Below are 27,194 nucleotides of genomic sequence, written 5' to 3'. Positions count from 1 at the left end.
CAGATAAAACTCATTAATGCTAGTCCACTCTCTGCATGGGGTAAAAATAACATAGAAGTGGGGAAGACTTTGAGAAAGACGAGTAGGCAGTGACTTAAAACAGAATTTACATTTACAGGTTGTGTGAGAAGAATAGTCAACCAATACGTGCTAAGACAAAGTCAATGCTTTGAAAATTCTTCCCATGTATTTATATATCTCTCTTAAAGTTGCCTTCCTTTGTATCTTCTTTTCTCCTTCCCTTCTCTTTCTCTCTTTTTGAGTTCTTGTTGAAATTTTTCCTCTTTTAGTCTGAAGCTCTGCTCGAGAAACTGTTATCTGTTTTTTCTTTTCCAAACAGCTTGGTCAAGAGCAATGGCTGTAAGTCTTTTTTCTTGGTTCTTTTGGTTTCCATTTGCTTCAATCCTAATTGCTCAGCAATATGTGGCTGAGGCTTAATTACTTGTTTTGTTTGGTGTGTTATATGTGGATTAAGTTTTGTCGTGTTAGTATGTTTGCTTTAGGTTCAGTGTTTGCTAGCTGGGTCTAAGCTATAAGATACAGGTTCGGAGGAGTAGCTTTTGCTTAGACCCCATATTTGCATCAATGAATCCATTAAAAAGGGGTTCTGTGGCAAATTTGGAACACCAAAAACTTCAAATCTCGGCTCCAGCTCTATTGTTAGGAGTCATTTGGTCTTCTTAGAGATTCATATGCTGGTAGAAATGTTAGAGAACTTCTAGTGCTAGAGAAACTAATTATCATAATATTGGATTGAGACGAGCTTAAAAGGATCGACATGGATAGTGATGATTTATGTAGTTGACCCCAATATAATTCGGATTGATAAGTAGTTTTCGTTGTTGCTGTTGTAACATACTATGAGGATCTATTTCAAGGATTTAGCTCAGATTCAATAAGTTCCTGAATAGATATTAATCCTATTCAACAAAACCAGTTGGTTGAAATTAACTTCTTTTTGTTTTTATTACCTAATTATAATGATTCTTATGATACTTTCTTTTTTATTCATGCATCAAAAATTTTGTTCCATGGTTTCACTTGTCTTAACTCTCATGTAGTGAAGCTGATAACAAACTGTAATTCTTTTGAAATTTGTGTGTAAAGTACTTACCTTCTTGTACAATTAGAAATAATTGAATATTATGCTATTTATGATCAAGGGTAGAACAATGACTTGAATCATACTAAACACACTTGATCGTAAAAAATAGACTAGCTTTTTCAACATTTTTCACGGAAAATGACTACCATCATACAAGACACACTCACATATATTGAATTTCCTTTTAATTGTTACTGCAGCGTTCGAATGTGCCCAAGTTTGGCAATTGGGAAAGTGAAGACGACACTCCCTATACCGCCGTTTTTGACAATGCAAGGAAAACTCGTGGTGGTGGAAAGATAATAAATCCAAATGACCCTCAAGAGAATCCAGACATGTTTCCCAATGTTGCTCCTCCCTCCAAACCTAAAACTCGGGTGAGTAGAGAAGATGGTGATTTTCGTGCTAATTCTCCTGCCCGTAATGGAGGTCGTGGATCAAATTCTGGTCGACCTGCTAGACAAAGTGGAGGTTCGGATCACGGCATTGCGAAGTCACCACTTCACCCGAATTCCCGTTATAACCAGGCAAAGATATCGAGACGAGTAGCTGCATCTCCTGTCTTGGAAGGGAAGAATTCATATGATAGTAGCCATGGTACTCCTGGAAGATCATTTGAAAGTGCTCGTAATACTCCTGGAAGATCATTTGAAAGTGCTCGTAATACTCCTGGAAGATCATTTGAAAGTGCTCATGCTACTCCTGGGAGGTACCAAACGAAGCAAGAAAGTGTACGTTTCTTCATATTCTATTTCATCTTGCATCATAAAAGATTGACTTTCAACTTGTGATTGCATGTCTTATTTGTCCTATTTGACAGAGACAAGCTAATTAGGAGGAGTTAGATATTTGGTCATTCCTGGAGCTGCATTTGATACCTTGAGTTTAACTTGTATATACACTAACTGTATAAAAAGATTTTGCACTATCAAGTAACGTAAAAGATAACTAAAAGGTAACCATCTTAAAATTAGTACACTGGAAAATAAAGCAGGTTACCAGCTACACTTACAAGGCTACAACAGGTTAAAATGTACTGCTCGTATAAATCTTGCTATACCGTCAGTGTATATAAGTTCTTGATACTTCTGCTTTAATAGTAGCTAGTGGCTCTTACACTGTATCCTTTGGATCACATGTAACCAATTATTTAACAAATACTGCAAACTGAATGTTGCATTTGATTTTTGAGGTCAAGCTGATGCATGCTGCAGCTAAATCTGCACGAAAAAATGTTTAATCATTTTAAATCTTTGCCCAGTTAATTTTTCATATCATTGAGTTTGACCTTAAAAAGTCTATGGTGATATTGAAATTGAACTAAGGGATTATTCTCCATCTTCTATTAGCCTGATAGAGGAGCTGTAGTTCCAAAATTTGGTGAATGGGACGACAACGATCCTCAAGCTGCAGAAAACTACACTGAGGTTTTTAACAAGGTGCGAGAGGAAAGACACGTTGATTCTGGAAATCCAGGCGCAGTTGGTAGACCATCTTACAGCACACAAAGGAATCAACGAAACGAAAAGCAGAAGGTATAGTGACTTAGTTATATTATGTCTTAACACGCCTACTAACGTGTGGACCTCATTCCTTTTCATTGGCCAAACATGTTTTTTGGTTGACGTTGAGATTTGAATCGAGGACCTCTTGCTTGCTTTGGTACCACATTAAATTGTGTGACCTTTTCATCTAAAAGCGTAAGCAGATAGAGCGGGCATAGTTACATAATTATATATGTCTCAACAGTAATTACTTGTGCTTTGCTACGATTATCCATTTGTTTCATCCTTTTACTTATCCTTTCCTCTGTATTATGCAGAGTTGCTGCTGTCCTTTTTGGTGAAATTGAGGGCCTTGCTTTTCTGGTGATCTGAAGCTATAAGTGGATGTGTAAATAGATCAACAATTTCCTGTGCTATGCCATCTTTTCTATGTTACGAGGCTTCTTGTAGCAATAAGTTTGGGCTAGTGGTTTCTTGTCTTTGTTACGCTTTCAGCTGAATTTTGCAATTGTATTGTCTACTTATTGTTTTAATCATGTTTTGTTTGTTCCTAAATCAAATTGATCCGTGTTAATTAACCTCCCCTGTCGTTCCCTACCGAGAAAAAAAAGGCAAAATTCATGCATATATTACTGGTTTTTGTTTGTAATGAAATGCGTCCAAAAATGGCAAATCAGGAAAAAAGGTAGTTAAAGAGGACTAAAGTGACGGAACTCGTAGGAGCGAGGCATTTTGGATCTCTACTAACCTATTATTAGAGGTATGTGAAATAACTTTAATATGCAGTTGTTTTGACAACTAACTTCGAGATTAAAAGGTTGTGCAATTAGCAAACAAGTAAATTAAGCAGGTAAAGAATGCCCTAGTGCAAAGATGACGCTGAAATCACACTACTTGAACTGATGAGAACAAATGAAGCTACCAGCAGGAGATACATGCCATAAGTAACATGATAAAAATAATTACCGTTCCCATACTAGTACACTTTTTTCTCATCCTGTCTATTTGCATAACTAAAGCATTAGTACAAACCAATGAAGCCTCATCTCAACCAAAATCTATCCAGAGCTCCAGGAAAAAGAGAAGAAGAACAATGAAAAACTGCAGAAAGGCGAGAAAAGAGACAGACGCTGAAAGTTAAAAAAATAAAAGAAAAAGAAAAGGGAGCTCCTCCGTCGAGTACTTAGGCTACAATGAACAATAGAATACTTTAAAACTTAAATCCTTGCAGGCTTCTTTCTCCATTCAGTTCGACACCTATTTATTTCAAGCCCATCGCTTGATAATCTCAACAAATGTAAGAAGCTCTTGTTTACATCCTTTGGAGCAGTAGCAGATCCATTAGCCCCCTGAATCTCTAAAGCAGCAGCATCCTCAATAGGTTCAACGCTTGTAAGGGAATCGACAACATCATCTTGCTGGCATTCACGCCTGTAATCTAATGTAATTGTTTGCAGCTCATGTGTATCAATGATTTCTTGAGGCATACTCTGCCAGCAGAAAAGTTTTTTGTTAGCAAAATAGAGGAAGTAGTCCATAGATGCAAAACAAAACACATTCCGTGACTAGTCTAACTGTTTATCACAATGATGAGCAACAAAAGTTCTGTCAACTAGACTTCAAAAAGACCCTAAAACATCTCAGCACAAATGTCAAATTTACCACTATAATGGCAGACAGTTCAGTGGGGAGAACAGTTTTAGTTACAAGAAGAAAAAGAATGTGTTGTAAATATGGTTGGCCACATTATTCAATTACAGATAGGAACCAGCTACAAACCTCAAGAACCCATCCAATGTAAGTGACATTGTTTACATGTTGATTCATGTCCAGATCAGCTCTTCGTGGCTGCCAACAAACACTGAATGTTATCCCGAGTGCTTGAAAAAGAATGTCATTGAACTCAATACTTTAAAATGATACCTACCACCAGTCCTAGCTTCGAATATTCAGCCGGATCGTCAAGTTTTGCTATTTTCTTTAGGCTGCCATTATTCTCCTCAGGAAAAGCTAACCTGGAATTGTGAACCGTCAAACAAAAATTGAGCACCCCTTATAACATGTGAAAAGGCCGTCACTGACATTGCAGAGCATATGCAACAGAGTAGACAGAGTAACAAGTTACACATAACACAATTATGGCTGGTGTTACTATGAAGTATATACAATCTAAGTCTCAGGTCCAAATCCCAGCAGAGACAAAGACACTAGGTGATTTCTTCCCATTTGTCCTAGCCTTGGTGGACAGAGTTACCCGGTACCTGTTGCTGGTGAGGTATCCCGTGGAATTAGTCAAGGTACACGCAAGTTGGCCCGGACACCACATTTATCAAAAAGAAAGTATATACAATTTAAATGTTTGATTAAAGGAGGGGGAGGGGTAGATATTTTTTGACTCCCTAGAGTGAAGTACTCTTCAGATCCCTAAGATGATAAAGGTGGAAGGGAGGTGAAAGACCAATATTTATTTCCTCCTTACAGTCCAATTTCAGAATGGTGGCAGATAGCATTTGGATTGGGAAACAGATTGGTTTTAGTTCGGTTTTGATTTCCGCAAAACTGTGTGCGCGCATGCATGTTTGGATTTGGTTTTGAAGCATTAGTTTTGCATATGTTGGAAGCATTGTTTTTGAGAAACAACCTTTACTTTTCCAGAAAGCAAAATAAAATTTTTTCGGAGAACAAATGGTTTTCCAGCCCTAGACTGTACAACAACAACAACAAGCCCAGTATAATCCCACCATGTGGGGTCTGGGGAGGATAGAGTGTACGCAGACCTAACCCCCACCTTGAAAGGTATGGCGGTTGTTTCTGAAAGACCCTCGGCTCAAGAGAGGAGAACAAGAGAGGAAAACAAGACAAAAGGTCAGATAGGACCAAGCATATCGAAAACAATATGAAAACAAGGAATAACAAAAGTGAGAAAGTCATGGTAGAACAGTCCGGAAAGAAAGGAGCATTAACTACTATAGATAAATAAGATGTAAATTATGATAAATAGAAGGATAAGTTTTTATTGATGATCTTTTTAATAATGGCATGAAGGAATATTTTGAACCCAAAAAAAAAAAAAAAAAAGGAACGAAAAACTCCCCCTGCAATTCATATCTCTACTCAATAATTTTTGTAAGGTAGTCAAATGGATCTGAGGAGTTTTGAGGAGGGGGCCAGGTTCCCATTTTCTACACCATCAATGTAAGTGTTATACTCTTCCATTCCATCTATCAGTCTAAGATACAGACATACTCATCAAATACCAAGAAATAGATGTAATAATTACGAATTTGTAATATCCTCAAGATCCAAACCAATTAAGTGTTAGATATAAGCATAACTTATGATAGTATTTAACAGTTAAATTTTCATCTACAAGTAGAAAGAAGCGTGTACCCACCTAACACCAGTCCTTTCAAGAAGTTCAATGAACAGCTTCTCATTAGAGTTATTTTTACAAGAATTTACTCACTAAGGAAATTACAAGTACCACCGAAGGGAAGGGAAATAAGAAAAAGGCAAAAAAGGAACCTAAGTTTACCTCAATTCTTTTGGAAAATAAATCAATAACTCATCACGAACTTCATCAGTGACCTTTTGAAGCCGTCTTGTGTCCTGGTTCATCATGAGCCACTTGCTGCAATCAAATATCATAATATCCTAATTTAAGTTTTGTAGAATAACAAGACAAGCAATATAGGAAAAGAAAGGATTTATCAATTGTCAAAAATTGGGATCTGTGACCTTGATACTAGAGAAAAATCATTTACAGTGCCACAAAGTAAATATATTGATCCGGGTTGATTTAGAAGCGTAACACATACTCCATGGGAGGTCCTTTCAGCTTTTATGCAGTAATTTACAAGAAGAATTCATTCATTCCAAAAGCTACTTTTGCGGGAAATGTATTTAATAACCAAGTGGCATGGAAAAACTAGACCACACTTGTTAGGTAAGGAATTCACAGGATAACAATATGTATAAAAAAGATTAAGTATTTGCAACAAATATATTTAAGCCCAGAAAACTGCATGCCCAGAAGCATACATGTCCACTTCGCGAGGTGCATTTTTTTATTTCTTCTTTTCTGTGGATAAGGACACCTGGAGAGGTGCATTAGACAAGAATCTCTTTTAGTGCTACCTATATTCTTTCTATTAGGTCTATTTACGGATTATGGAGTTTATAATAAATTCTCCACCTGGTTGCTCTTCCAATGACTTCACCAGTAGCGCAGTCTTTGAGAATCCAATCACGTCTAGTCCCAATCCGACCTTCACTTTGGCACCAAGTCTCTATTTCAACGACATCACTCCTGTTCCATATCACAGGCAACGTTAAAAATGGCTGCAACATCCTTGTCAAATCAACTATACAGTGAACACTCTCAAAGGTATAAAAGGATTACCAAGCAGGGTACTTATAGATCTCAATGTACAGTCGAGCAGTAACCCATATGAGATGCAATTTTCTCATGGTGTGGGTAGTTGCAAATCCATCAGTTGAAAATCCAACCATTTGTGCATGGTTGCATCCGACCTCCTGCATAATAGAGTTTAGGTATATTTATGCCCATATAAGCATACATGTTTAGCCAAATAATACTATAGGACCACTGACAGAGTAAGGAGAGCGAAAGATAATACCCCGAAATTTTATACTCATACCATTCCAGCTGAAAGAAAAGTACTCCCTCAGTCCCATTTTATCTATCGCTCTAGCTCTTTTCATGCCCGTTAAGATATAGATTACTAAGTTAACCCTTTATGTTTTTTTTTTGTTTGTTTTTTTTTTGAGAATTGAGCAATATTAAGAAAGAACTACTTCTTTAGCGTTAAGGGTATAGTTGGAAACAATTACCAACTTTAATCTTGAATTCCTAAAGTGACAATTATTTTGGGACAATCTTTTCCAGCTAAAGTGACAGTTAAAAGGGGACGAAGGGAGTAAAAGAAAAAAGACATGCATTGACAAACCAAGAGCTCATATTCAGTGAAAGAGTTGATTAACACAAAAGAATCAAACTTATTACTCCCTCCATCCCAATTTATGTAACAATATTTGACTAGGCACGGAGTTTAAGAAAAAGAAAAAAAAGAGGACTTCTAAAATTTATGGTCCGAAACAAGCCTTAAATATTTGTGTAGTCATAAATATCTCATTCATTAAGGATAAAAGAGGAATTTTAAAGTCAAATTGCTTTCAAATATAGAAAGGTGACATTAAACTAGAAAGGAAAGTGTGCCGCATAAATTGATACACAGAGAGTATAAAGCACACATACAATGGATTCGATGATTTCGAGAAACATATACGCATTGACAAATCAAGAGTTCATATTAACTGAAAGAGCTGATCAACACCAAACAAAAAACAAAAAATCAATCTTGTCACAAAAGCAGACCAGCAAAAGTTAGGCGATGCTTTCTAGAAATAGACGTGCATTGACAAACTCAAATTCACTGGAAGAGTTAATCAACACCCCAAAAAAAAAATCAATCATGGCAAAATAATAATAACAGACCTGCAAGAGATTAGCAATGGTTTCAACAGTAGCAGTTTTATTAATCCCAACTTCATAACACCTAACAATAAACTTCTCCTTATACGACATTCGATCTTCCGACATACTCCCTAACCTTAACCGATCCGCTAGGCTGGGCTCGTAAGCAACCTGTTTACTCTTCGTCTCATTAGTAGCTACAGCCCGAACCAGCCCGACCCGACCCGCCGAAGAAGAAGAAGAAGAAGAAGAAATAAAAGATTTTCTACACCCAATTGAAACGGAATTCGAATTAAAGAATCGCTTTGAAGAGCACTGATTGTTATCTCCAATTGTTGCATTGCAAGCTTGAAACGTCGTTCGCAACAACATTGTTTGACCCCGAATTAATACAGAGAGAGAGAGAGAGAGAGAGTTGAGTGTTTGATGTGGTCGAATGTTAATTGAGTGAGTTGTGTGTTTGCGTCTGTCTTGATTTTTTTCTTTTTATCGATGTGCTCGAGGTGAAGTGAAGTTGAGGTTCTCAGGAAGTTAGCGCATTTACAGAGGAAATTAATGATGCCACTTGTTTCCTGCCAATTTTACCTACCCGGGACCCGATCCGGTCTAAACCACAAATGTCTTGGAATTACTGCACACGTGGTAAAATTCAACTTATTTTTCCGCGGATTACCCTTCTTTTGGGGTTATCTTTAAATTTTGGCCCTCATATTTATAGTCTTTAAGTTTTGTCCTTCGCTTGAAAAGATGGGCGAATACCTGAGGTCCTGGGTTCGAACTCCCGCTCAGGTATAAAATAAAATTAAAAAAATCGCAAGGCAAGCCTTGGGGGCGTGTATGTCGGATCCGGCATATACTCCTTAAGGAAAAACTAAAGTTATGCCGGATCCGACATAACTAAAAGTCTGCCTCAAAAGGCAGAACTTTTTCTTAAGGCATAGTTTAGTTATGCCCCGTAAGACAGAACTTTTCCTTAAAGCATAGACTTTGCCTTATAAGGCAAACTTTTAGTTATGCCTTAAGAAAAAGTTCCGCCTTATGGGCATACTTTTAGTTATGTCTTATGGGGCACACTTTTAGTCAAGGCATAACTAAAAGTATGTTCCATAAAGCGGAACTTTTCCTTAAGACATAACTAAAAGTTTGCCTTGAAAAGTAAAAAAAAAAAAAAATATGCCTCAAGGCAAATTCTGCCGGAAGAGTCAAAGCGAAATTCAAACTCTGTCTTGCGAATTTTTTTAAAATTTTTGACTGAACAGGAGTTCGAACCCGAAACTCATGGGATTCTAGGCGAAGGGCAAAGTATATATAATTTAAACTCTAAAATAAATAATAATGAGGTTTTGTTTGTTTTCACTTAATGGGGATTTGTATTTCAATGTTTATATTTAACTAAATTAAGTGTACTATCAAAAGATGTGGTGCAACGGATGGGGCTGCTACTCCCTTAACCAGAAGTTTCGGGTTTAAACCCTGAGTATGAAAAAATTCTTGGTAGTGAGCGATTCCCCGCTAATGGGGCCCTACGCGGCGCAATCCCGAATGTTGTCGGGCTCCAATGCGGGTAATCTACATATATATATATATACACACACACATATACACATACTGGGTGGGAAACCAAAAAAAAAAAAAAAAAAAAAACCTACATTGTGTTTACTTTATTGTTCAAATCTTTCACAAATACAACCACAGCTAGCCCTAATTTCACAACCAAAACCGAGCTTGGAGGTAAGAGGCAGGGCCGACTCGATCATAAGGCCGGTAAAGCAATGGCTTGGGGTCCCAACATTTTTAGGCCCCTTTCCTAAAATATTGTAATATACTATATATTATCAAATTCTAATTTTCTCGCTTTTACTATTCTTATTATTAAATATTTCTATTTATGTACTATTTTAATATGTTTTTCCTTGCGTCGAGGGTCTATGGGAAAAAACCTCTCTACCTCCGAAAGGGCTAAGGTCAGCATACAACCAATAATCCCCAAATCCCACTTATGGGATTAAGTGGGTATGTTGTTGTAAATATTCTAATTTGAAAAAGGTTTTTTTTTTTTTGGGAAGAATTAACTAAATCCCAAAAAGGAATCTTTGATAGCTACATTGTCAATCGAAAACGATTTGTTAGAACAAATGGATTATAAACCAGTAGTTAATGACATCACAACTAAAAATCTAGAAAAGTAGGCTTTAAATAAAATTATGTATGAATCTTTCCTTTCTTAAAAAAAAAAATAGGCCTCTTTGTGAAGTTTGGTTTTGAGCCCCTGATCTTGTTGAGTCGGCTCTGGTAAGAAGATTCAATTGATTCTCCCTTTATCAAAAAAATTATATTATACAAATAGAGTAAAAATAAATTACTATTTTTAATTATATAAAATTTGTTGAATTCTCCAACATAAGGAAAGATTATAGAAGGAGAAACAGTACTGCAAGTTCATCACCACGATAAATCATAGAAGATAAAGATTTGCTAAAATTGAATTGGACTCATAGAAGATAAAAAATTTGTTGTTAATTAACCATACGGAATTCTATAGATTTGGAACATCCAAATACTGTGGAGAGTACAACTTATTCATGAAACAAAAATGACCATAACTTGCAGTAAAAAAGTAAATTCACTAAAGTGATGCACAGTAACAACCCAAAATCCCAGCACCAATCTTAGTACAAGTGCCATTCTGATATCCTGCCTTCATGCAAGCTGCATTACAATCTGGGAATTGATCACATGGTCCTAAAAGGACTACATCAGCTGCTTGACTTGAAATCAAAAGAAGAGCCAAACAAAAGAAACCAATTAATAGAATGGATTTGTTAATAGCCATTTTCTCAAATCAAAGGCTTTTGTTTGTCTATATGATTATCTGTCTGTCTTGTTTTGTGTACAGAAATGTGTATCTTGGAGTGTCTATTTATACAAAAATATTGTCCCTTTTTTGGAATATTATTAATTATGATAGATTTTGTTCATGTTTTGAAAAATCAAATGAATTGACCTTCTTTGGAAATTAATATATTTACTTGCTATATATTATGATATTCTATATAAGGAGCTGAATGTTATAGTAACTTGTTAATGTACCAAAGGCTCCTGACTATATGCCTGTCTCGTCCTTTGTACAAGCATGTAAGTTTTGGAATGTCTATTTATTCAAAGATTTGGTACTTTTGTTAAGACCGTGTATTATGTTGATATTTTGAAAATCAACTGAAGAGCTCTATGGAAATTTATATATTTAGTTGCTATGATACTATAATTTTCTATATAAGGGGCTACGTCTGATCTTGCTTGGTCAATTCAGGTTGTTATAGTAACATAATAATGTGTCAAAGTTCTGCATTGGCGATGAAAATGCTATACTTATCAACACTTTTGATAGGGTAAAAACTTACCCACACGGGGTGTTTACACCCGGCCAATAAACGCATAACACATGTCATTTTATTTAACTATAGTTCTTAGTGTTTAACCACAGTTAACTATCATATAGTTCCCAAATAATCTTGAATAATGATATTAAAAATATGTATTGGTCTTGCAAAGCTCCGTTCTACCCTTCACTGTAACGTCATTGGATCAACACAAAGGCCATCACTAGCCATTATCAACATAAAAGTTTCCCTTCTATTAGCTGTAACAATCATTAGTTACATAAACATTTTAACTTTGAAAAGAAAAATATAAATAGTTTAATCTTAATAGAAATATATTTAAAGTTTTTTAACACGTCATGGATAGTAAGTATTTTTGTCCCAGTCGTTTAGGGAAGAGAATATATTTTAGCGAGAAAATATAACGGGATCCCTTTGAAGTAGTAAGGAAAATAATTTTTTTTTAGATAGAAAATATGAAAGAATTGATTTACATCCAGGTGGAATTTTGCTGCGACTATTACGGAAGATCATTAAGTTTCTGGCATGCCAGATTTTACGAAAAGGATTGGCGGTTTCGTTTTTGGAAGGTTTGGCAATAGAAGGTAAGTACGATTAAATTGGCTATTACTGATATATTGATTGTTGTGTCAATTATTCGTATTGTTGTGTTAATAATTCGTTATGTCATTTTTAACAATGTTGATACATTGTCTGGGGCTACCTAACATATGTGATAATACAATTGAATTTTTTTTGTATATTGTTATAAACAATTGAATTTTCTTGGATATAAACAGCTCTATACATTACTATACATTATTATACACTTTTATACAAGGTTGATACATCGTCTACTCCAGATTTATAAAGTTGTATATTATTGTATAATGTTGTATATTGTGAAAAAAGTGGCTATGCGGGATGTAATTTAAAAATATGACTACGCAAATGTAATTTTATATGCTAGATTGTACATTAGTGAAATTTTCCCGCATGATAAACCAAACCAAAATTTTCGGATAAACTTGCACTATCTTATTGATTATTAGAACCTATACATTAGATTGAAAAATCAATATCTCCAAGAGTTACTTGCTCCCTCAATGTTGTAGAGCGGTGGTGCATCATGGACAAATTACTTGGAAATCCAATTCCTTTTTTACGCTTGGGTTTTAGAGTGGTGTTGCATTACTTTTTTAGGATCTTTAAACATGATTAAGCGGAAAAAGATCCGTCTAATCTCTTGTATCGCAACTCAAATATGTACATAGAGAGGTTCATGAAGGAAACTTCAAAGCACTTTCAAAGGTGGGCGAATATAGATAGATACTTGATCTTCCATTTCATATTATCTCTTACTTTTTTCCTTCGCTTGAAAAGGTGGGCGAATACCTGAGGTTTTGAGTTCGAACTCTTGCTCAGACATAAAATAAAAATAATAATTTCGCAAGGCAAGCCTTGGGGCGTGTATGCCGGATCCGGCATACACTCCTTAAAGAAAAACTAAAGTTATGCCGGATCCGACATAACTAAAAGTATGAAATCCATGATACTATCATGATGTTTTACTTTCCAACAAATTTTCAGACATGATTATTTTTTTAAAAATCGGTCTGAAAAATGGCTAGTCTTTACAAATTTTTACCACGTGTAGTTGCTTGGAAGATCGATATTTAAGACATAATCGAAATTACAAAGAATTTAATATTTAGCCCATTCAAAATCAACTCTAGACATACGTGATTGAGGTTGAAAATCTCGGATATGTAGTTCGAAATTTCAAACATACGGGTTTAAGGTTGGGTTTGTCAAATCCTAACTTTAGGCTCGATGTCGTTGATTTTAAATTTAAACTTTCGTTTGAATGAAGTCATCTCCACGCATACGTTGGGCTCTGCTCAATCCAAATCCAACCCTTTCGGGAATTTCCCGAGATAACCGGACTAATTAACCACTCGAGCTCAGCTGAGCTTTAAGGTGATCAATTTTTTTTAATCGATAAGTGCCTAAGTTCGATTTACGACATTGACTTGTTGATCCAGGAATTACCTAGCATGTCTTTTGGGTTGACGAACCCACCGATAGCTTTATAAAAGTGATGAAGCGGGTTTTCAAGTCATTTTAAACACTTTTATAATACAGTGTTTATTGATGATATATTCTTGTACATTCATAGCTTATTGATGATATATTCGTGTACATTCATAGCTGAGGGATCACGATAATCATTTGAGGACAGCCAAATTTACGCTAAGTTTATTAAATTGTAATTGAATAAGATGTTAAGCATAAAGAATATCATAACAATAATTAAATTAAACAAAGAACCCCGAACTTTATTAACTTTCACCATCTATTGCCACACCAACTTTATGCTAAGTTTATTAAATTATAGTAATTGGATAAGAAGTTAAGCATAAAGAATACAAGAATAATAATCAAAAGATAAAAACAAAATAAACAAAGAACCTCGAACTTTATTAACTTTCGCCATCTATTGCCTATTTTCACAGAAGTGTTCACGTCCTTTTCAAAAATTGGTTTGATTCAGCAATAGGTGGATAGGACCAGAATGTAGAAGTTCTAATAGCTTGATAGAGTATGGTATGACTAAGGCTATATTACACGTTTCGATATTACAGCGAAGATCTTGACTATTTGCCTAGCAAATTAAGTGGGTGGACTTTTTGTCTTTTGTCATAGTCTGGAGTACCCAGTGCCTACAAGTTAGTTAATTTCTTTTTATCTATCTAAATTGTAGTGTGGTACTTAATATTTTTTCATCTATCTACACCGTAGTGCATAGGATTATATGGTGCATGTGTTGGTAGGTATTGATGAAATGATAGTCTATGTTCCTTGAAAAAGGGTCAAAAATACCCTTTAACATTCGTAATTTGTCTCATATTCGCCTTCGTTAATCTATCACTTACAAATGAGCCTAACGTTTTCATTTCTCTCAAATATATTCCAAGTCAATTAAGAAGTCCAAATATGCCCCACACTAACTATTCTTATTTATCATAACTGTGGTGTTCGGACCAGCTTGCGCTCATCTCGACCAATTCCAGGGGGTACGGTACCTACTACCTCCCGTCACATAACAGCTACCGGGTAACTCTACCAAGCCCACAAGTACCAAGTAGCTCTCTCGGGATTTGAACACAAGACCTTATGAGTTACGATTGCCACTTCATTCACACCCTGGGGCCGGTAACTATGTTAAGACCATCTAGTATTATGTTATCACTGCAAGTATGGTCCCAGAGATGTTGCATAATTCCAGCACTGTCTCTTCTTCTGACATAGCAAATCACAAAATCCATCATGGGCGTCATTTTGATCTTCTGTACTTCCCTTTTCATGTTTGGAAGTTGTAATGATTTTGTCTGTTTTCTTAGAAGTTTTGACTGACCAAATGAGATTTCACGTCAAAATGTTGTAAATACCTTCAAAGCATTATACTCTGTGATGTCAGTTTCTAGTAGACCAGCTTCTGGGATTCAAAATGGTCCTTACTATAGTCTTTCTTTGGTATCAGTGGAACTGGTCAAGTTTTTCTTGCATACTAACCCTTCAAAGAGGACAACACACTATTTCTGATGATGATTCCATAAAATCAAGCATACTAAGACATGGAAATGAAAGTGAAGCCAATTTTATTGATTTGCATAGAGTAAATACACATAATACAATATACTCTAATAAAGAATCGCATCAAAATGAGGTCAACTTGATCTTCAGGAAAAGCAAGTCACTTTTTGCGAGTATTATTTACCTCAGAGAACACAATATCGAACATTTGCTTTGTTTTCACTTTCCCTAACACTTGAATTGTATGTTATATCCACCTATTTTGCTTTCTCAGCAAACAGAATGATAAGCAGCAGTTACTAACCAATCGTTAACTGGTGAAAATGTTGGACTGTTGAAGATGCCTCAAGGATCTTTTCCCCTTCACAGAATTGTCATTGAACTTTCAGTAAATGACCACTAACTTGATTTTTCTCTCTCTTTCTTTATTCCTTTGCAATGTCGTCCCAACATAAAGTTACTGACATAAAGAATGATTTTATTTCAGAATTTATTAATCAGAAATTCCATCTCGGTGATGAATTTCCTGTACTTAAACGGGGTGGTCTTGTTTGCGGCTCCAAGTTGTTCCGTTTCTTCACGATTGAAGATACTGTCGGGCTGTAATAGTTACTATTATTACTCCTATGAGAATTTGCCCCTTGAGAGTAGACCTTTCTTCCTTGCATAATTCCCCTCTTCTGTTCTTGCATTACCCTAATACGAGCTGCTGAATTTTTCGAAACCGGACCCCATCTATTGTAGTTAACACAACTTTGGCTTCTTCCTACTTGCTGAAACCTTCCCCCTTTAGGACTTGGATAGTTTCTGCTTTCAGCAGTTTCAGCGGAGTACATTGTTGTCTCTCCATCACTGTTGTATTCATTTTGAGCTTCCAATACATCTATGAGAGAGCAACTTGATTCAACCTCACTCTGATGGGCCCCATTAACAGATCCAGTCGAGGACACCTCAGCGTCTGGCACAGGGCTTGGCTGGCCGATGTCACTAGATTTTTCTTCTCTCGCTTTATTGATACAATTATCATCAGCTTTGATAATCTTTGGTGGAAAGTTAATATCCAAAAGCTGGATTTGAGTACTTTCCTTCTTCCTAACTTGTATTGAAGTTAACCTCCGCGACTCAAAAATTTCAGGGGTTGGAATTCCCTGGACATAGAAGTGGCAAAATTAGCCCATGAAAACATGACCGCCCAAGATTTGGCTGGTTATTGACTCGCTCATTTCAGCCCATCAAAACATTGGGCTGATATGTAGTTCAAATTGACCCATGAGAAATCTTGTCTAAATATTTTCAGAATGTCAATTTTCTTATTTGATATGATATATAAAGCAATAATAAAAAAAAAGATAGTTTAATTAGGTACTAAGATATTATAAAAGACCAAAGAAAGTAAATATAACTTAATAAAAATTGGGTTGGGTTATGATCCTCTTTTTAGCCCAACCCATTTCAGCCCAAGTAACTTTTCGACAGGTTGTTAACCTGCCCAAATTCAGCCCAACCCGCCCATTTGACACCCTTACCTGGACATGAGTGATAGCATGCGGATCAGTAGTTACTGCTTCCTCTTCCAAATTAGTGTTAGTAGCAGAACAGCTTGGTCCAAGATCCTCTCTAGGTCTGGACAATCGGTTCGAAGATGATGGTGTCCCGTCATTTTCAGCTTCAGTTGACTTAAAAACACGCCGCATCGTGAAGGATGCACAAGAATGATCACTTTTTTGCCCAGCAGACATCAACCGAATTAGCGGTAACTTTGGCTTGTTGAAGTCATCGAGGCTTCCTTCCCAGTGTTGGTTCAACCAGTCGCATATGATAGGTATGGGTATACCAAATTGCATAGGAATACCATGATTCCGTGATGATAATGGGGATGGTGAAGTTGATGAGGATTTCGAGTTAGGAGATTTTGCTAGCTTCATCGGATCACATACCATGAAGGCTAAATTGCCATTTACATCAAAACCAGCAGAGCCCGGGCGCCAAGTTATTCCATCGGTTGACAACTTTATAAGATTGTCAGTGGCTATTACCACTTTTCCTTCGCCAACTGTTAACTCTTTTTTCTTGCTATAACCTAACAGGTAAATGACATTACCCAGCTCGAGATTAGGTTTGGAACAAGTTTTCAGGTAGTGAGGTTGCTGAACATGTGCATTTGTATCTCCGTCCATGACATCAAGGCCCACTATAGTCAGATCTAGTATGGTGCTGGTAATGAAGAATCTGCAATAAAAGGTAGTTTACATAAAATGAGATGGGCTGCGAAAACAAAAACTTACTTGACCAGGTAGACAAATCTGCCCAAGTATAATGCATAACATTCAGAAGCATTCGCTAGTCTAAAAAACAAAAATAAAGTTAAGCACTCAATCTGATAAAAATGAGGAAATTTAGTGCCCAAGTCAACTTCCAGAATTTGCCTCCCTCACTGGAAAATAGAAAAGGAAAGAGGAGAATGTCCTTCAATGACTGGTGAACCGGGTAATAACAGTTAACCAGGAATTTTTATTCTCCTTTTATGGATCAATGTTGCATTTTTTTAGAACTTGCAAGTATTTATCGGCAACCTTTACTGTAGCCTGTCAAAGAAATTCAAACCTGATTATAATTAAAATTAATTCACCTTGAGCTGCTGCGCAACACGAGAAGAAAATGATTTTTATACACATCAACATTACATGCATGCATTTTAGTTTGCTATGCTCTATCTAAAGCCACAGATGACATCAGCGACTAGAGATGGATTTTTATAGCTCCAAAATCCAAATTCGTCCAAAGATGGAATGCCCAAAGATCCGCCCGATCTTCTGCAAAACATCAAACTTGTAGTGTGGAGATTAGCAGATCTAATCCTTGTTGCATTTTCTCTTATGTTCTCATGCTCTCTTGTCACATACATCATATCGGGCAAATACAGGAGTTGGTAGGCCACAGATCTCTCTTTTTGTTTGGGAAGGTCAAGTGTGATATCTATTCACAGAATTAATCGTACTTGAGTTGATTAAACCACTTCATAAACTATTAATGACTCCAATCTGAACTACTGCTAATGTGATTGATAATCAATCAACTACACCTCAGCCCAACAATTGACTCCTCTATATATTCCACCCTATTTGGGCCATTCCGTCAGCAGTGGCCCTAATCTTATGATTGAATTCATAAATACCTTTCAAACATATACATTCACAGCAAAATTCTGTGACTCTTGGGAATAAAGGATCCAGCAAAACAATTTTCAGAAGCACAGAAGTATTACCCACTTGACTAGGACTAGCTCTTCATGAAACTCTAGCATGTTTTCTTTTACGGGGAAACAGAGAAATTATTACTATAATCTCCTAGTGTTTCCTTCTTTGACTTGGGAGTATTATGAGGTTTTTTGAGTTACTCTTTTTCCCTTTCTGGGGAGGAACATGGTATAACTGAATTCAATATGTACAAAGTATTAACAAGCTTCTGGCTTCTGCAGGTAGTCTGATTTTTGAGCAATTCAAGATCAACATGCACACCTACCACCACCAGAGCTAGTTTGATCTGTTTCTTATCATCATCAATCATTTATGTAAGAGGTGAACAGAACAGTGCCTGGTGGAAAGGTTAGTTTGAAGGACTGTACCAACACCACCATCCGCTTCACTAAAATCAAACTAGTGAACACCATTACAAATTTCATTAACAAGAATATTTGCCAGCTGAAGCCTGGCATACACCTTTCAAGCTTCATCGGCAGGCATCTAGACTCCAATCTCTTCACTAATTGCCACAACCCACAGTGTTGATTTCAGTAGACCAGGAATGTGAACCAGAAATGATAGTTTGAGAAAGAACTGTTTTGACTACTAAATACTACTCTTTCCTGTACCCTTAGAGATATTATGTATAATTGGAGCTTGAAATGGTGTCAATGCCACATAAAAAGGTCTATCGACGGAAAATATGATTTTGAAAGATTCCTATACAATGTAGATGATGGAAGGCCAATGATTTGATGCATACTCACAAAGAGTAAACTTTTTACCAAAAACAGTCATGAACTAACAGAATCCTTAAGTCAATTAGGTGTTCAATAGACTAAGACAAGCATAATAGAGGAAAGTTTTCACCCTTTGGAGTCTGAACAAACAGTCATTACAATAAAACAGCAGCAACAAATACAACTATTCCCAAATTAGTTGGAGTAAACCATATGACTCATCAGGGGGCAAAGCTAGGGGGCACAAGGTCAAAATTATCTTTTATGTATATATAGTAGATATTGAATCACATTGGCTTTTGCGTGTGTACTTCCTTATACAGTCAGACCTGTTTATAACAGTCATACTCTATAACAACATTTCACTATAACAACCATGTTTTCTGTGGAACCGATCTTCCATGATATATCATATGTTCTTTATAACAACATTTTGCTATGGTAGCAAAAACATATCCAAACAAATGACGCTGTTATAGAGAAGTTTGACTATACTATGAATCCCCTTAATGAAAATTCTAACTCTGCCACTCATAAGTATCAATTCCACTCTATATAAAGCATAAACTAAAGACCAAAGATCAAAGTCAATAACAGAAAAGTCTAACCTGTGGGGAAAAAGGCAAGCAACGACACCGTTTTGAAGGCGGATCTCAGCACCTTCAGCAGCATTCACAGAAGGAAGAATTACATGTGTAGTAAGCAGTAAATTCCGGTGGATCAAGAAACCAGTGCCATTTTCACCTATATGAGCCATAGCAGAACCTTTGCCTGTAAAAATGGTGCCTTTCATTTTCTCAGTCTTGCCACCTCCATTACAGAAACACCAAGATTCTATCAAACCCACCATTGTTATAGCTTTAATTTAAATGGGTTGTCTTTAAAATCAAGAAAGAACATAAAATTTAGATCCACAATTGAAGGTGAAAAGATTGCATTTTTAGCTCAAAATGCTAGTTTGTGACATTTGCCAGGTAGCTTCATACCAGTCTATAAGGGGGTGCGGTAACTATCATTGAATATGATAACGTATTGCAGAGAAATGGGGAACAAGTCGCTCAAAATATGCTTAAAAGATGGGATTTTTCAAATCCGAAATATATTAAAAAAATAAAGTTATGAAATCTCCTGTCAGAGAGAGAAAGCACAGGGATGAGCAGAAGACAGGAAACTGCAGAAATGGTAAGTCTCATTTAGTACCAGTAGTGTATTTTTATTGTTTCTTCTGTTCAAAACTTACTAGAATAAGAAAATATATTAGGCGCAACATGGAAAAGACTAACATAAACATAAAGATTGGATTAGTTTAACCAAGAAGTGAAACATAAGTAATGGTGACATAACAATACTATTTTTTAACACTTCCCTTTTCCAGATTGTCACTTTGGTGCATTAACGTTGTTCACGTTTGTTTCACATTCTCCCACTCAACAGTCAACTCCCACCCCGAGGAAAACGTATTTTGTTGCCAATGTTTAATTAAAAAAGAGAGGGTGGATTTTTAAAAGGGGGAGAATAGAACCAGAATTTTTTTTGTTCCATCTCTGTTAAACTTTTATTGAAGAGTCAATTTTTGTTTGTGAATTTTAGTTTCCGCAGTATCAAATTGTAAGAAGTTTTATGAAGTACTACTTCATAAGGTATGAATGTACTTCAACTAGACCCAATTAGTATATTAGCGTGGTGCAATATTAAACGTATTGTTTTAAGGTATTGGCAGGTAAGCATCCCAAAGGATCTTTGCATGATGTAAAATGTGATATGTCTTATTTTAAGATCTCAAATCTTTATAGATATACTTATGACTTGATGGAAAAAACATTTACATCGACAGCTTATAAAACTTTATGCGTTTTTACTTCGTAAAATGAAAAACCTGATTCCCGTTCAGTTCAATTCACTGGTCAAACCTGGAGAAAAACAATCTTTTATATCATTTCTCCCGGCAAAGTCACATGCAATAGTATTTCCAAATTCAATCTAAGAACTGGTAACTTCCTTGATCATCCGCGAGTGATGAGATTTCTGTCTACTTTCCTTTTCAAGCACTAGTACTAGTAATAAATATGATGACCAACCATCAACAAATCACATGCACGAGCCCTCGCTGCCAATGATTCATTCGAATTGATTGATACCAACAGCTCAATTCCACATTGATCGTTGCCCAAACCACCATCCTCTCACATGCATGGCTTGAAGCAATTTTCCTGTCTCTTATTTCTACTCTTATCTTTTTATTTATTCCTTCCAATACTACTAATTACTCGATTCAATTTACAAAAAACGCAAAGGTCAAGTGGTCAACCATCTGATGTAAATATTGAGACGAGGTAAAATTTATATACAAAACCCATATGTGAAACATTGAAAAGTATTATACAGGGTTAAGGGTAAAAAACACACCTCAAGTATCACCTTATTTTTAATTTCCTACCTAAACTACCACCAACTAATTTGCAAAACACACCTCAACTATCACTTGTTCACTTTTCCTATCACCAACTTATTTGCAAAACACACCTCAAAATTGATAGTTGAGCAAAACACACCTCAAAATTAATAGTTGAGATTTGTTTTGCAAACTAGTTGGTAATAATTCAGGTAAGGAAAGTGAACTAGTTTAGGTAGGAAATTCTGACACTTTATAATTCAAGTAGAAACTCAAAAATAAGTGATACTTGAAGTACGTTTTTTATGATTATCTCTATTATATAAGCTATTTGATTCTCCGCAGAGAAATTAGAAATATGGATTTGAATAACCATCTGCAATAAAAGCGAGAGGTGTTTTGGCGAATGAAAATACCTTGTTCTTCCTTCTTACTTTCCTCAACTATTTTAATGTACCACCATGAATGAAATGCTAAACAAACCGTAAATGGAACGCCTTGCACTAAAATGTAAAACAAAAATAGTAGAAGGTCCAAACTTTAAAGTTTTGGGTTTTACTACACCAGCAATTACATTGTCAATAGGCAACCAGAAGATTAAGAACCAACAAAAATCAAGTGCAGCTTGCAGTATCACACCGTTTAGTGGTTGCACGAATCAAAAGGCTCACTTCATAAGGGAACAATTTACTTCACCTCCTTACAACTAGAAAGAGAATTACAGCTAAAAGTAAACGTTCTAGATATAAACACTAGTTAATTAAGCTCATTAGTCCGGGAAGTTGCTTCAACTGCCTTCGGATTTCTCCAGTGCTGCCAAAGAAAAAGGGGGAAAAGAGGCATAAGATGACCATGTTAGTATTAAAGCCAGCTTCTCTTACCAGCACGTAATGAGAAGTGATAACCAAATATAGCACCACAGAAGATGAAAATAATAATTTTAGCAGCTAGAACATGAGTTCCACATTAGAAAATTGATCTACTCGTGCTTTAAGAAGTTAATCATGTCATTTGATCACAGTGGAAACATTAAAGATAAAACTAATAACTAATATTTCTATCTGGTTTTTCCAGTTACATATCTCTCTGCAGAATAACTTGAACACGGTTTTTCTAATTGTTTTTTATGAGTCAGCAGTTAAAACCATGTAGATTATCATTTCTATATTGGCTTGGTCTTAAGTAGCATCATCACCTCCTTCCATGAGGTGATATTGATTTCTTTACTAAGAGAACAGGGGAAGAACAATTTCCAAAGGTTCCTATCAAGGGCACATGTTAATAGGAAGTGCTATGTGCTGTTGCTATAGATAGATCAACGGACAGACTAATGGAAGTGCAAGGCGGGCCATTGTCATAGTGACTGATTTGGTGCTTTCCATGATAAGACGAAGGGGACTGGGTGAGGCGGTGCCTCCTTCACTGGAGCTACACTAGCACAATAACTCTATATAGAAAAACAAGCAATATATACAGGTTTTCAGTCAAACAGACATAGAGCTGCTAGTTTTTCTAAGAGGAGGTTCTATCTGCTGAATACATGATTAAGAATGGAGAAGAAGACACAAACAAGTAGTTTATTCACCATTGGCGGTGTCAAAATATTCAGCAACTGAAAGTGAGTCTAACTCAAATCACATGAAGATTTATGTCATCAGTGAAATCTTTCACCTTCGCAAAATATAAAAGAGCTGTATGATAATTGCTTAAGAATTATACATGTCATTATTTTTGAAAGCCCTCGCTTAACCAATTCCAAAACCTTCAATTGAACCCCCTAATTATTGTTACAAGATTGAGAACGATATATTAACAATATAGCCCTGTCAATCAGCAAAATAAGCTAGGTACACATATTTATACACCAACATCAAAAGAAGAGACTTGCAAAGCAAAGGCGAATGTGTACACTAGTCTAAAATTGGCAAGTTCTGTAAGTTTTTCAAGCATATTACGCATACGAGCCCGTTTAGACAAGAAGTCTTTAATTGGCAAGTCCCATTAGTTTTTCAAGCATAATACTTGTTCATAACATTTACCTTTTCCAAAAAAAAATGCATACTTGTTCCTTAACATCATATACTTATATACAAATGAGGGAGAGAGGAGGAACATACTGTTGTAGTTGAGAAGCTTCTCAATGAGGTCAACATGAGTCATCAGCATTCTACGACAGCAATAGCGAACCAAATTCAATGCATCAAGTGCATCCCTGCACGATGAGATAATACATATCAAAGATCCATGCTAACATAACCGAAAGTCAAAAGACTTTTATAAGGTTCTGCGAGTTTCATTTTGAAGCAAATTCTTCGTGCATAGTTTTGTATAACTCTACCTACATGAGCTTCACATCCGATTTAAACTTCGCATTCTATGTCCCAAGCCCGGATATGTATACTAACAACGTAAAAGATGGTCAAATCATCAACTCCCTAGGGAACTCATTAGGGATTGAGAGATATTCGCTGCCTATTATCAGCTGGGTTATCAAAAATCATCTTTCATAATCAATTACAACAACAACCCAGTGAAATCCCACAACGTGGGGTCTGGGTGGGGTCTGGGGAGGGTAGAGTGTACGCAGACCTTACTCCTACCAAGGTAGGACAGTTGTTTCCGAAAGACCTTCGGCTCAATAGAAAGCATAAAAAGAGGTCAGATAAAGCCAAGAAATTCAAAGCGATATGGAAATAAAAATAACGAAAGCGAATAAGCATCTTTCATAATCAATTGTTCCATCAAATCCATTATGGGTGTTTTTGGTATGATGGAAAATGTTTTCCTATTTTTCCTTGTTTGGTTGAACTAAATATCTTGGAAAATGTTTTCCTTAAAAAAATAATGGCAGACAATTTTTCTATTCTTTTTTTTTTTTTTTAGTTTTTGTGTGTGTGGGGGGGGGGGGGGGGTGTTAAGGGGTCAGGGAATGTAAGGATTCTTACCCTTCGGAGTAATCAGCTTGGAGAAGATCAAGATATTCATCCCATTTGTTGCCAATGACCTAAATACATAAAAAAGAACAATCGATTTATGCACTAAACCAGTTTCACAGAATTAATCACTCGAAAACACTAAGTAAAAATCAGCTTCTTTTCCTCGGTAAATAAATATAATTACCTTTCCGCAGGTGAAACAGCGAACTGGAATGATCATCTTGAAAAAACCTAGTTTGAAGTTTCGAAGTTTTAAGGTTCAGCAGACAAGCAGCTATGTTCCTTCATAAGAAATTTCAGTATATATAGCAAGTGAATGGGCCTGGGCTTTCAGAGACATGTCTTCTCTTTGATATGGATCTGGTCCGACCCGCAACTTCTTTTTCTTTTGTGTTAAAAAAAAGTAGCATTATGAAATTGAAAATTTTAGTTGATATTTACGTGGCTTCTCGGCAGATTTGTCGGAAAAGAATTTTTGAAAATATAAATTGTGTTTGCATGACAATTTTCAAAGTTTTATTTATTTTTAGAAGACTGTGATTTTTGGTGTTTAGATTTGTGTTTTCTAAACTCCCATGACTAATCAAATACTCTGTCACCCTTATTAAAAATAGATGGTCTAAAATAGTTATCATTTAAGAAAATCAAGAGATAATTATATTCATTCTTCCCATTTTGCTTTTAGTAATAAATATTGACTAATTAGCATAAAAAACTTGAGTGGAAAGCATATATATATATATATATATATATCCTCCAACATTGTGATTGTTTAGATTCATGGGCGGATTCGGAATATCAAGTGGGATTTTTCGAGAACCGCACCAATAGCCTGAACCCTATATTTATATCAAGAATTCATTAATTATACAATAAATTAATAGTTGGGAATCCACTACTAAAAGAAGTTATTACCTCATCAACAACAAAGGAACCCCCGTTTCAGTGCTCATGTCATTGACGCGGGATCGATTCCCTTGGAGTGTTTTTGTCCGATTATTTTTTGCATGGTAGTTTATTTTACTGGGAACCCACACCGAGATTAACATTCTTAATTATTTAAGATAATAAATAAGGGCATAATAGTCAAGACACGTAGTTTCTTAAGGGACATGTAAAACAAAAATGTGACAAGTAAAGTGGCCTCGAGGTAGTAACTCAGTATAGTTTATTTCGGTATTGGCAGAATATCTTACGATGTTATATAATATGTATCATGACCTAACCACAGAGCCATGACGGGCACCCGGAGCTAACACACCGAGCACCTCTAAATATATATCTCATAAACATTTCTGGGTGGACCATAAAGATAGCTCATGGATATCATAATCTGTAAGGACATATATCATAACATAACGGCACATCTCTATATAACTTCAACAATTATGTTCATCATCACCAGCCGACAAGGTTACTAAAATGTTATACAATGGTATGAACCGGTAGGGTTATGAAACGTCTATTTGTACACACGTGTCTATGAGCCTCTACATAGAATACAAGTGACCATAAAGACCAATACCAATAGATTGCAGCTCCGAAGTAAGTGGAGTGCTCCTGAGAATCCGCTGATAAAGCACCTACGGATCTGATCCGTCTCCCTGCCTACCTACGGGCATGAGCGCAGCGTCCACAAATAAAAGAACGTCAGTACGAATAATGTACTGAGTATGTAAGGCATGAATAACAACATACAAGAGAGATAGAACATAACATGAGATAAAGAGATAACCTGCATATATGATTGCCTTTTAAGGTGAATACCATGCATGCTTGGCCTTTTAAGAAAAACATTTTTCATACATACATAACATAATATCATCATTAGCCTGCGTCCGGGTAATCATCTCACGCCGCCCACTAGTGGTGATTGCCCGGCTAACTAGGCACGGTGTAACTATCATTATCCATAAGCCGCCCACCGAAGTGGTGTCTGCCCGGCCAACTAGGCCCGATGTAATCATACATAAAAATAAGCATGCATGAGAGCCCAATCAAAAGCTACAACTCTATCAGAGTGACGTAAGATCGGTAACCTCCGATTATATTATGGAACAATCATCATCGCTATATCTCACCTCGAAGGAACAATTATCATAAGGTGAGACCAACAACAATGAATAAAATCAAGGAAATCCTGAAATAAGCTTAATAATCTCATAATAGCATCAAATCCATAAGCTTTGGAATCTCCAAAAATAGGATCATCATCATCATCGTTATCATCATGGAACATACTTATCTTTAGCATCATAAGAAACTCTAAGCATCATGAACTTCTAGCTTTTGAGACTAAGGATATTATGGAAAACATATATGGGTTCATAAGAAAAGAATCATGCCTTTAAAAAGAAAGGGTTTAGCCTTAACATACCTTTTTGGTCTCCTACAACTTAACGTTTATCCTTCCAAGCTTGTAAATCTACATTCAAGAGAATTCATACCACTGTTAGGCTTATTGTCATATGTTTATCTTAAGTCTTCAAATTAAACCCCTTTAGAATCTGCCAAAATTCGAGCAGTATCTCCCCTGTTTATACCCCTAGCCCGCAATCACAATACCAAGAACCAACACAACAACAACAACACTAACATCAATAGCATCATCATCAATACCAAATATTCCATAAAACTTCCCACACGATGTTTATCAACATACAATAACACTATACACTTACTTTCTTCCCAATCAAGGAGCATAATCTCATCAACACACCAACAACATTAGATATCATCCATATACATGGAAACTAGCTCAACAACACAGGTACAACATGCTCTAAAGCAGTCCATAAAC

The 27,194-nt window shown here is 36.0% G+C and overlaps 4 protein-coding genes across 4 annotated transcripts; 1 reads left to right on the top strand and 3 right to left on the bottom strand.

Annotated features, from left to right (window-relative positions):
• The first annotated feature begins 202 nt into the window (after positions 1-202).
• On the top strand, positions 203-3,188 carry LOC132607165 (RPM1-interacting protein 4-like). The gene is made up of 4 exons (XM_060321018.1): positions 203-360; positions 1,306-1,836; positions 2,455-2,640; positions 2,928-3,188. The coding sequence occupies exons 1-4, from the start codon at positions 355-357 to the stop codon at positions 2,949-2,951; spliced, it is 747 nt and encodes a 248-aa protein (XP_060177001.1). The 5' UTR covers positions 203-354; the 3' UTR covers positions 2,952-3,188.
• A 367-nt stretch (positions 3,189-3,555) lies between these two features.
• LOC132607156 (oleoyl-acyl carrier protein thioesterase 1, chloroplastic-like) lies at positions 3,556-8,656 on the bottom strand. The gene is made up of 7 exons (XM_060321008.1): positions 8,129-8,656; positions 7,013-7,146; positions 6,806-6,919; positions 6,146-6,241; positions 4,538-4,625; positions 4,390-4,458; positions 3,556-4,100 (listed from the first exon to the last, which is right to left on the bottom strand). The coding sequence occupies exons 1-7, from the start codon at positions 8,477-8,479 to the stop codon at positions 3,828-3,830; spliced, it is 1,125 nt and encodes a 374-aa protein (XP_060176991.1). The 5' UTR covers positions 8,480-8,656; the 3' UTR covers positions 3,556-3,827.
• Positions 8,657-15,126: 6,470 nt separating this feature from the next.
• Positions 15,127-20,743, bottom strand: LOC132607151 (uncharacterized). The gene is made up of 3 exons (XM_060320994.1): positions 19,675-20,743; positions 16,611-17,313; positions 15,127-16,232 (listed from the first exon to the last, which is right to left on the bottom strand). Exons 1-3 carry the CDS (start codon positions 19,914-19,916, stop codon positions 15,582-15,584), a joined length of 1,596 nt encoding a protein of 531 aa, XP_060176977.1. The 5' UTR covers positions 19,917-20,743; the 3' UTR covers positions 15,127-15,581.
• A 1,251-nt stretch (positions 20,744-21,994) lies between these two features.
• LOC132607142 (DNA-directed RNA polymerases I, II, and III subunit RPABC5) lies at positions 21,995-24,712 on the bottom strand. Its single transcript, XM_060320982.1, has 4 exons — positions 24,579-24,712; positions 24,404-24,462; positions 23,576-23,670; positions 21,995-22,271 (listed from the first exon to the last, which is right to left on the bottom strand). Exons 1-4 carry the CDS (start codon positions 24,612-24,614, stop codon positions 22,246-22,248), a joined length of 216 nt encoding a protein of 71 aa, XP_060176965.1. The 5' UTR covers positions 24,615-24,712; the 3' UTR covers positions 21,995-22,245.
• Positions 24,713-27,194: the final 2,482 nt, after the last annotated feature.

The sequence above is a fragment of the Lycium barbarum genome, chromosome 1 (assembly GCF_019175385.1).
Source record: "Lycium barbarum isolate Lr01 chromosome 1, ASM1917538v2, whole genome shotgun sequence".
In the NCBI taxonomy this organism is placed as follows: Eukaryota; Viridiplantae; Streptophyta; class Magnoliopsida; order Solanales; family Solanaceae; genus Lycium; species Lycium barbarum.
Note: the sequence above shows the minus strand (reverse complement) of the source record. Positions and strands in the feature narration are given on the sequence as shown.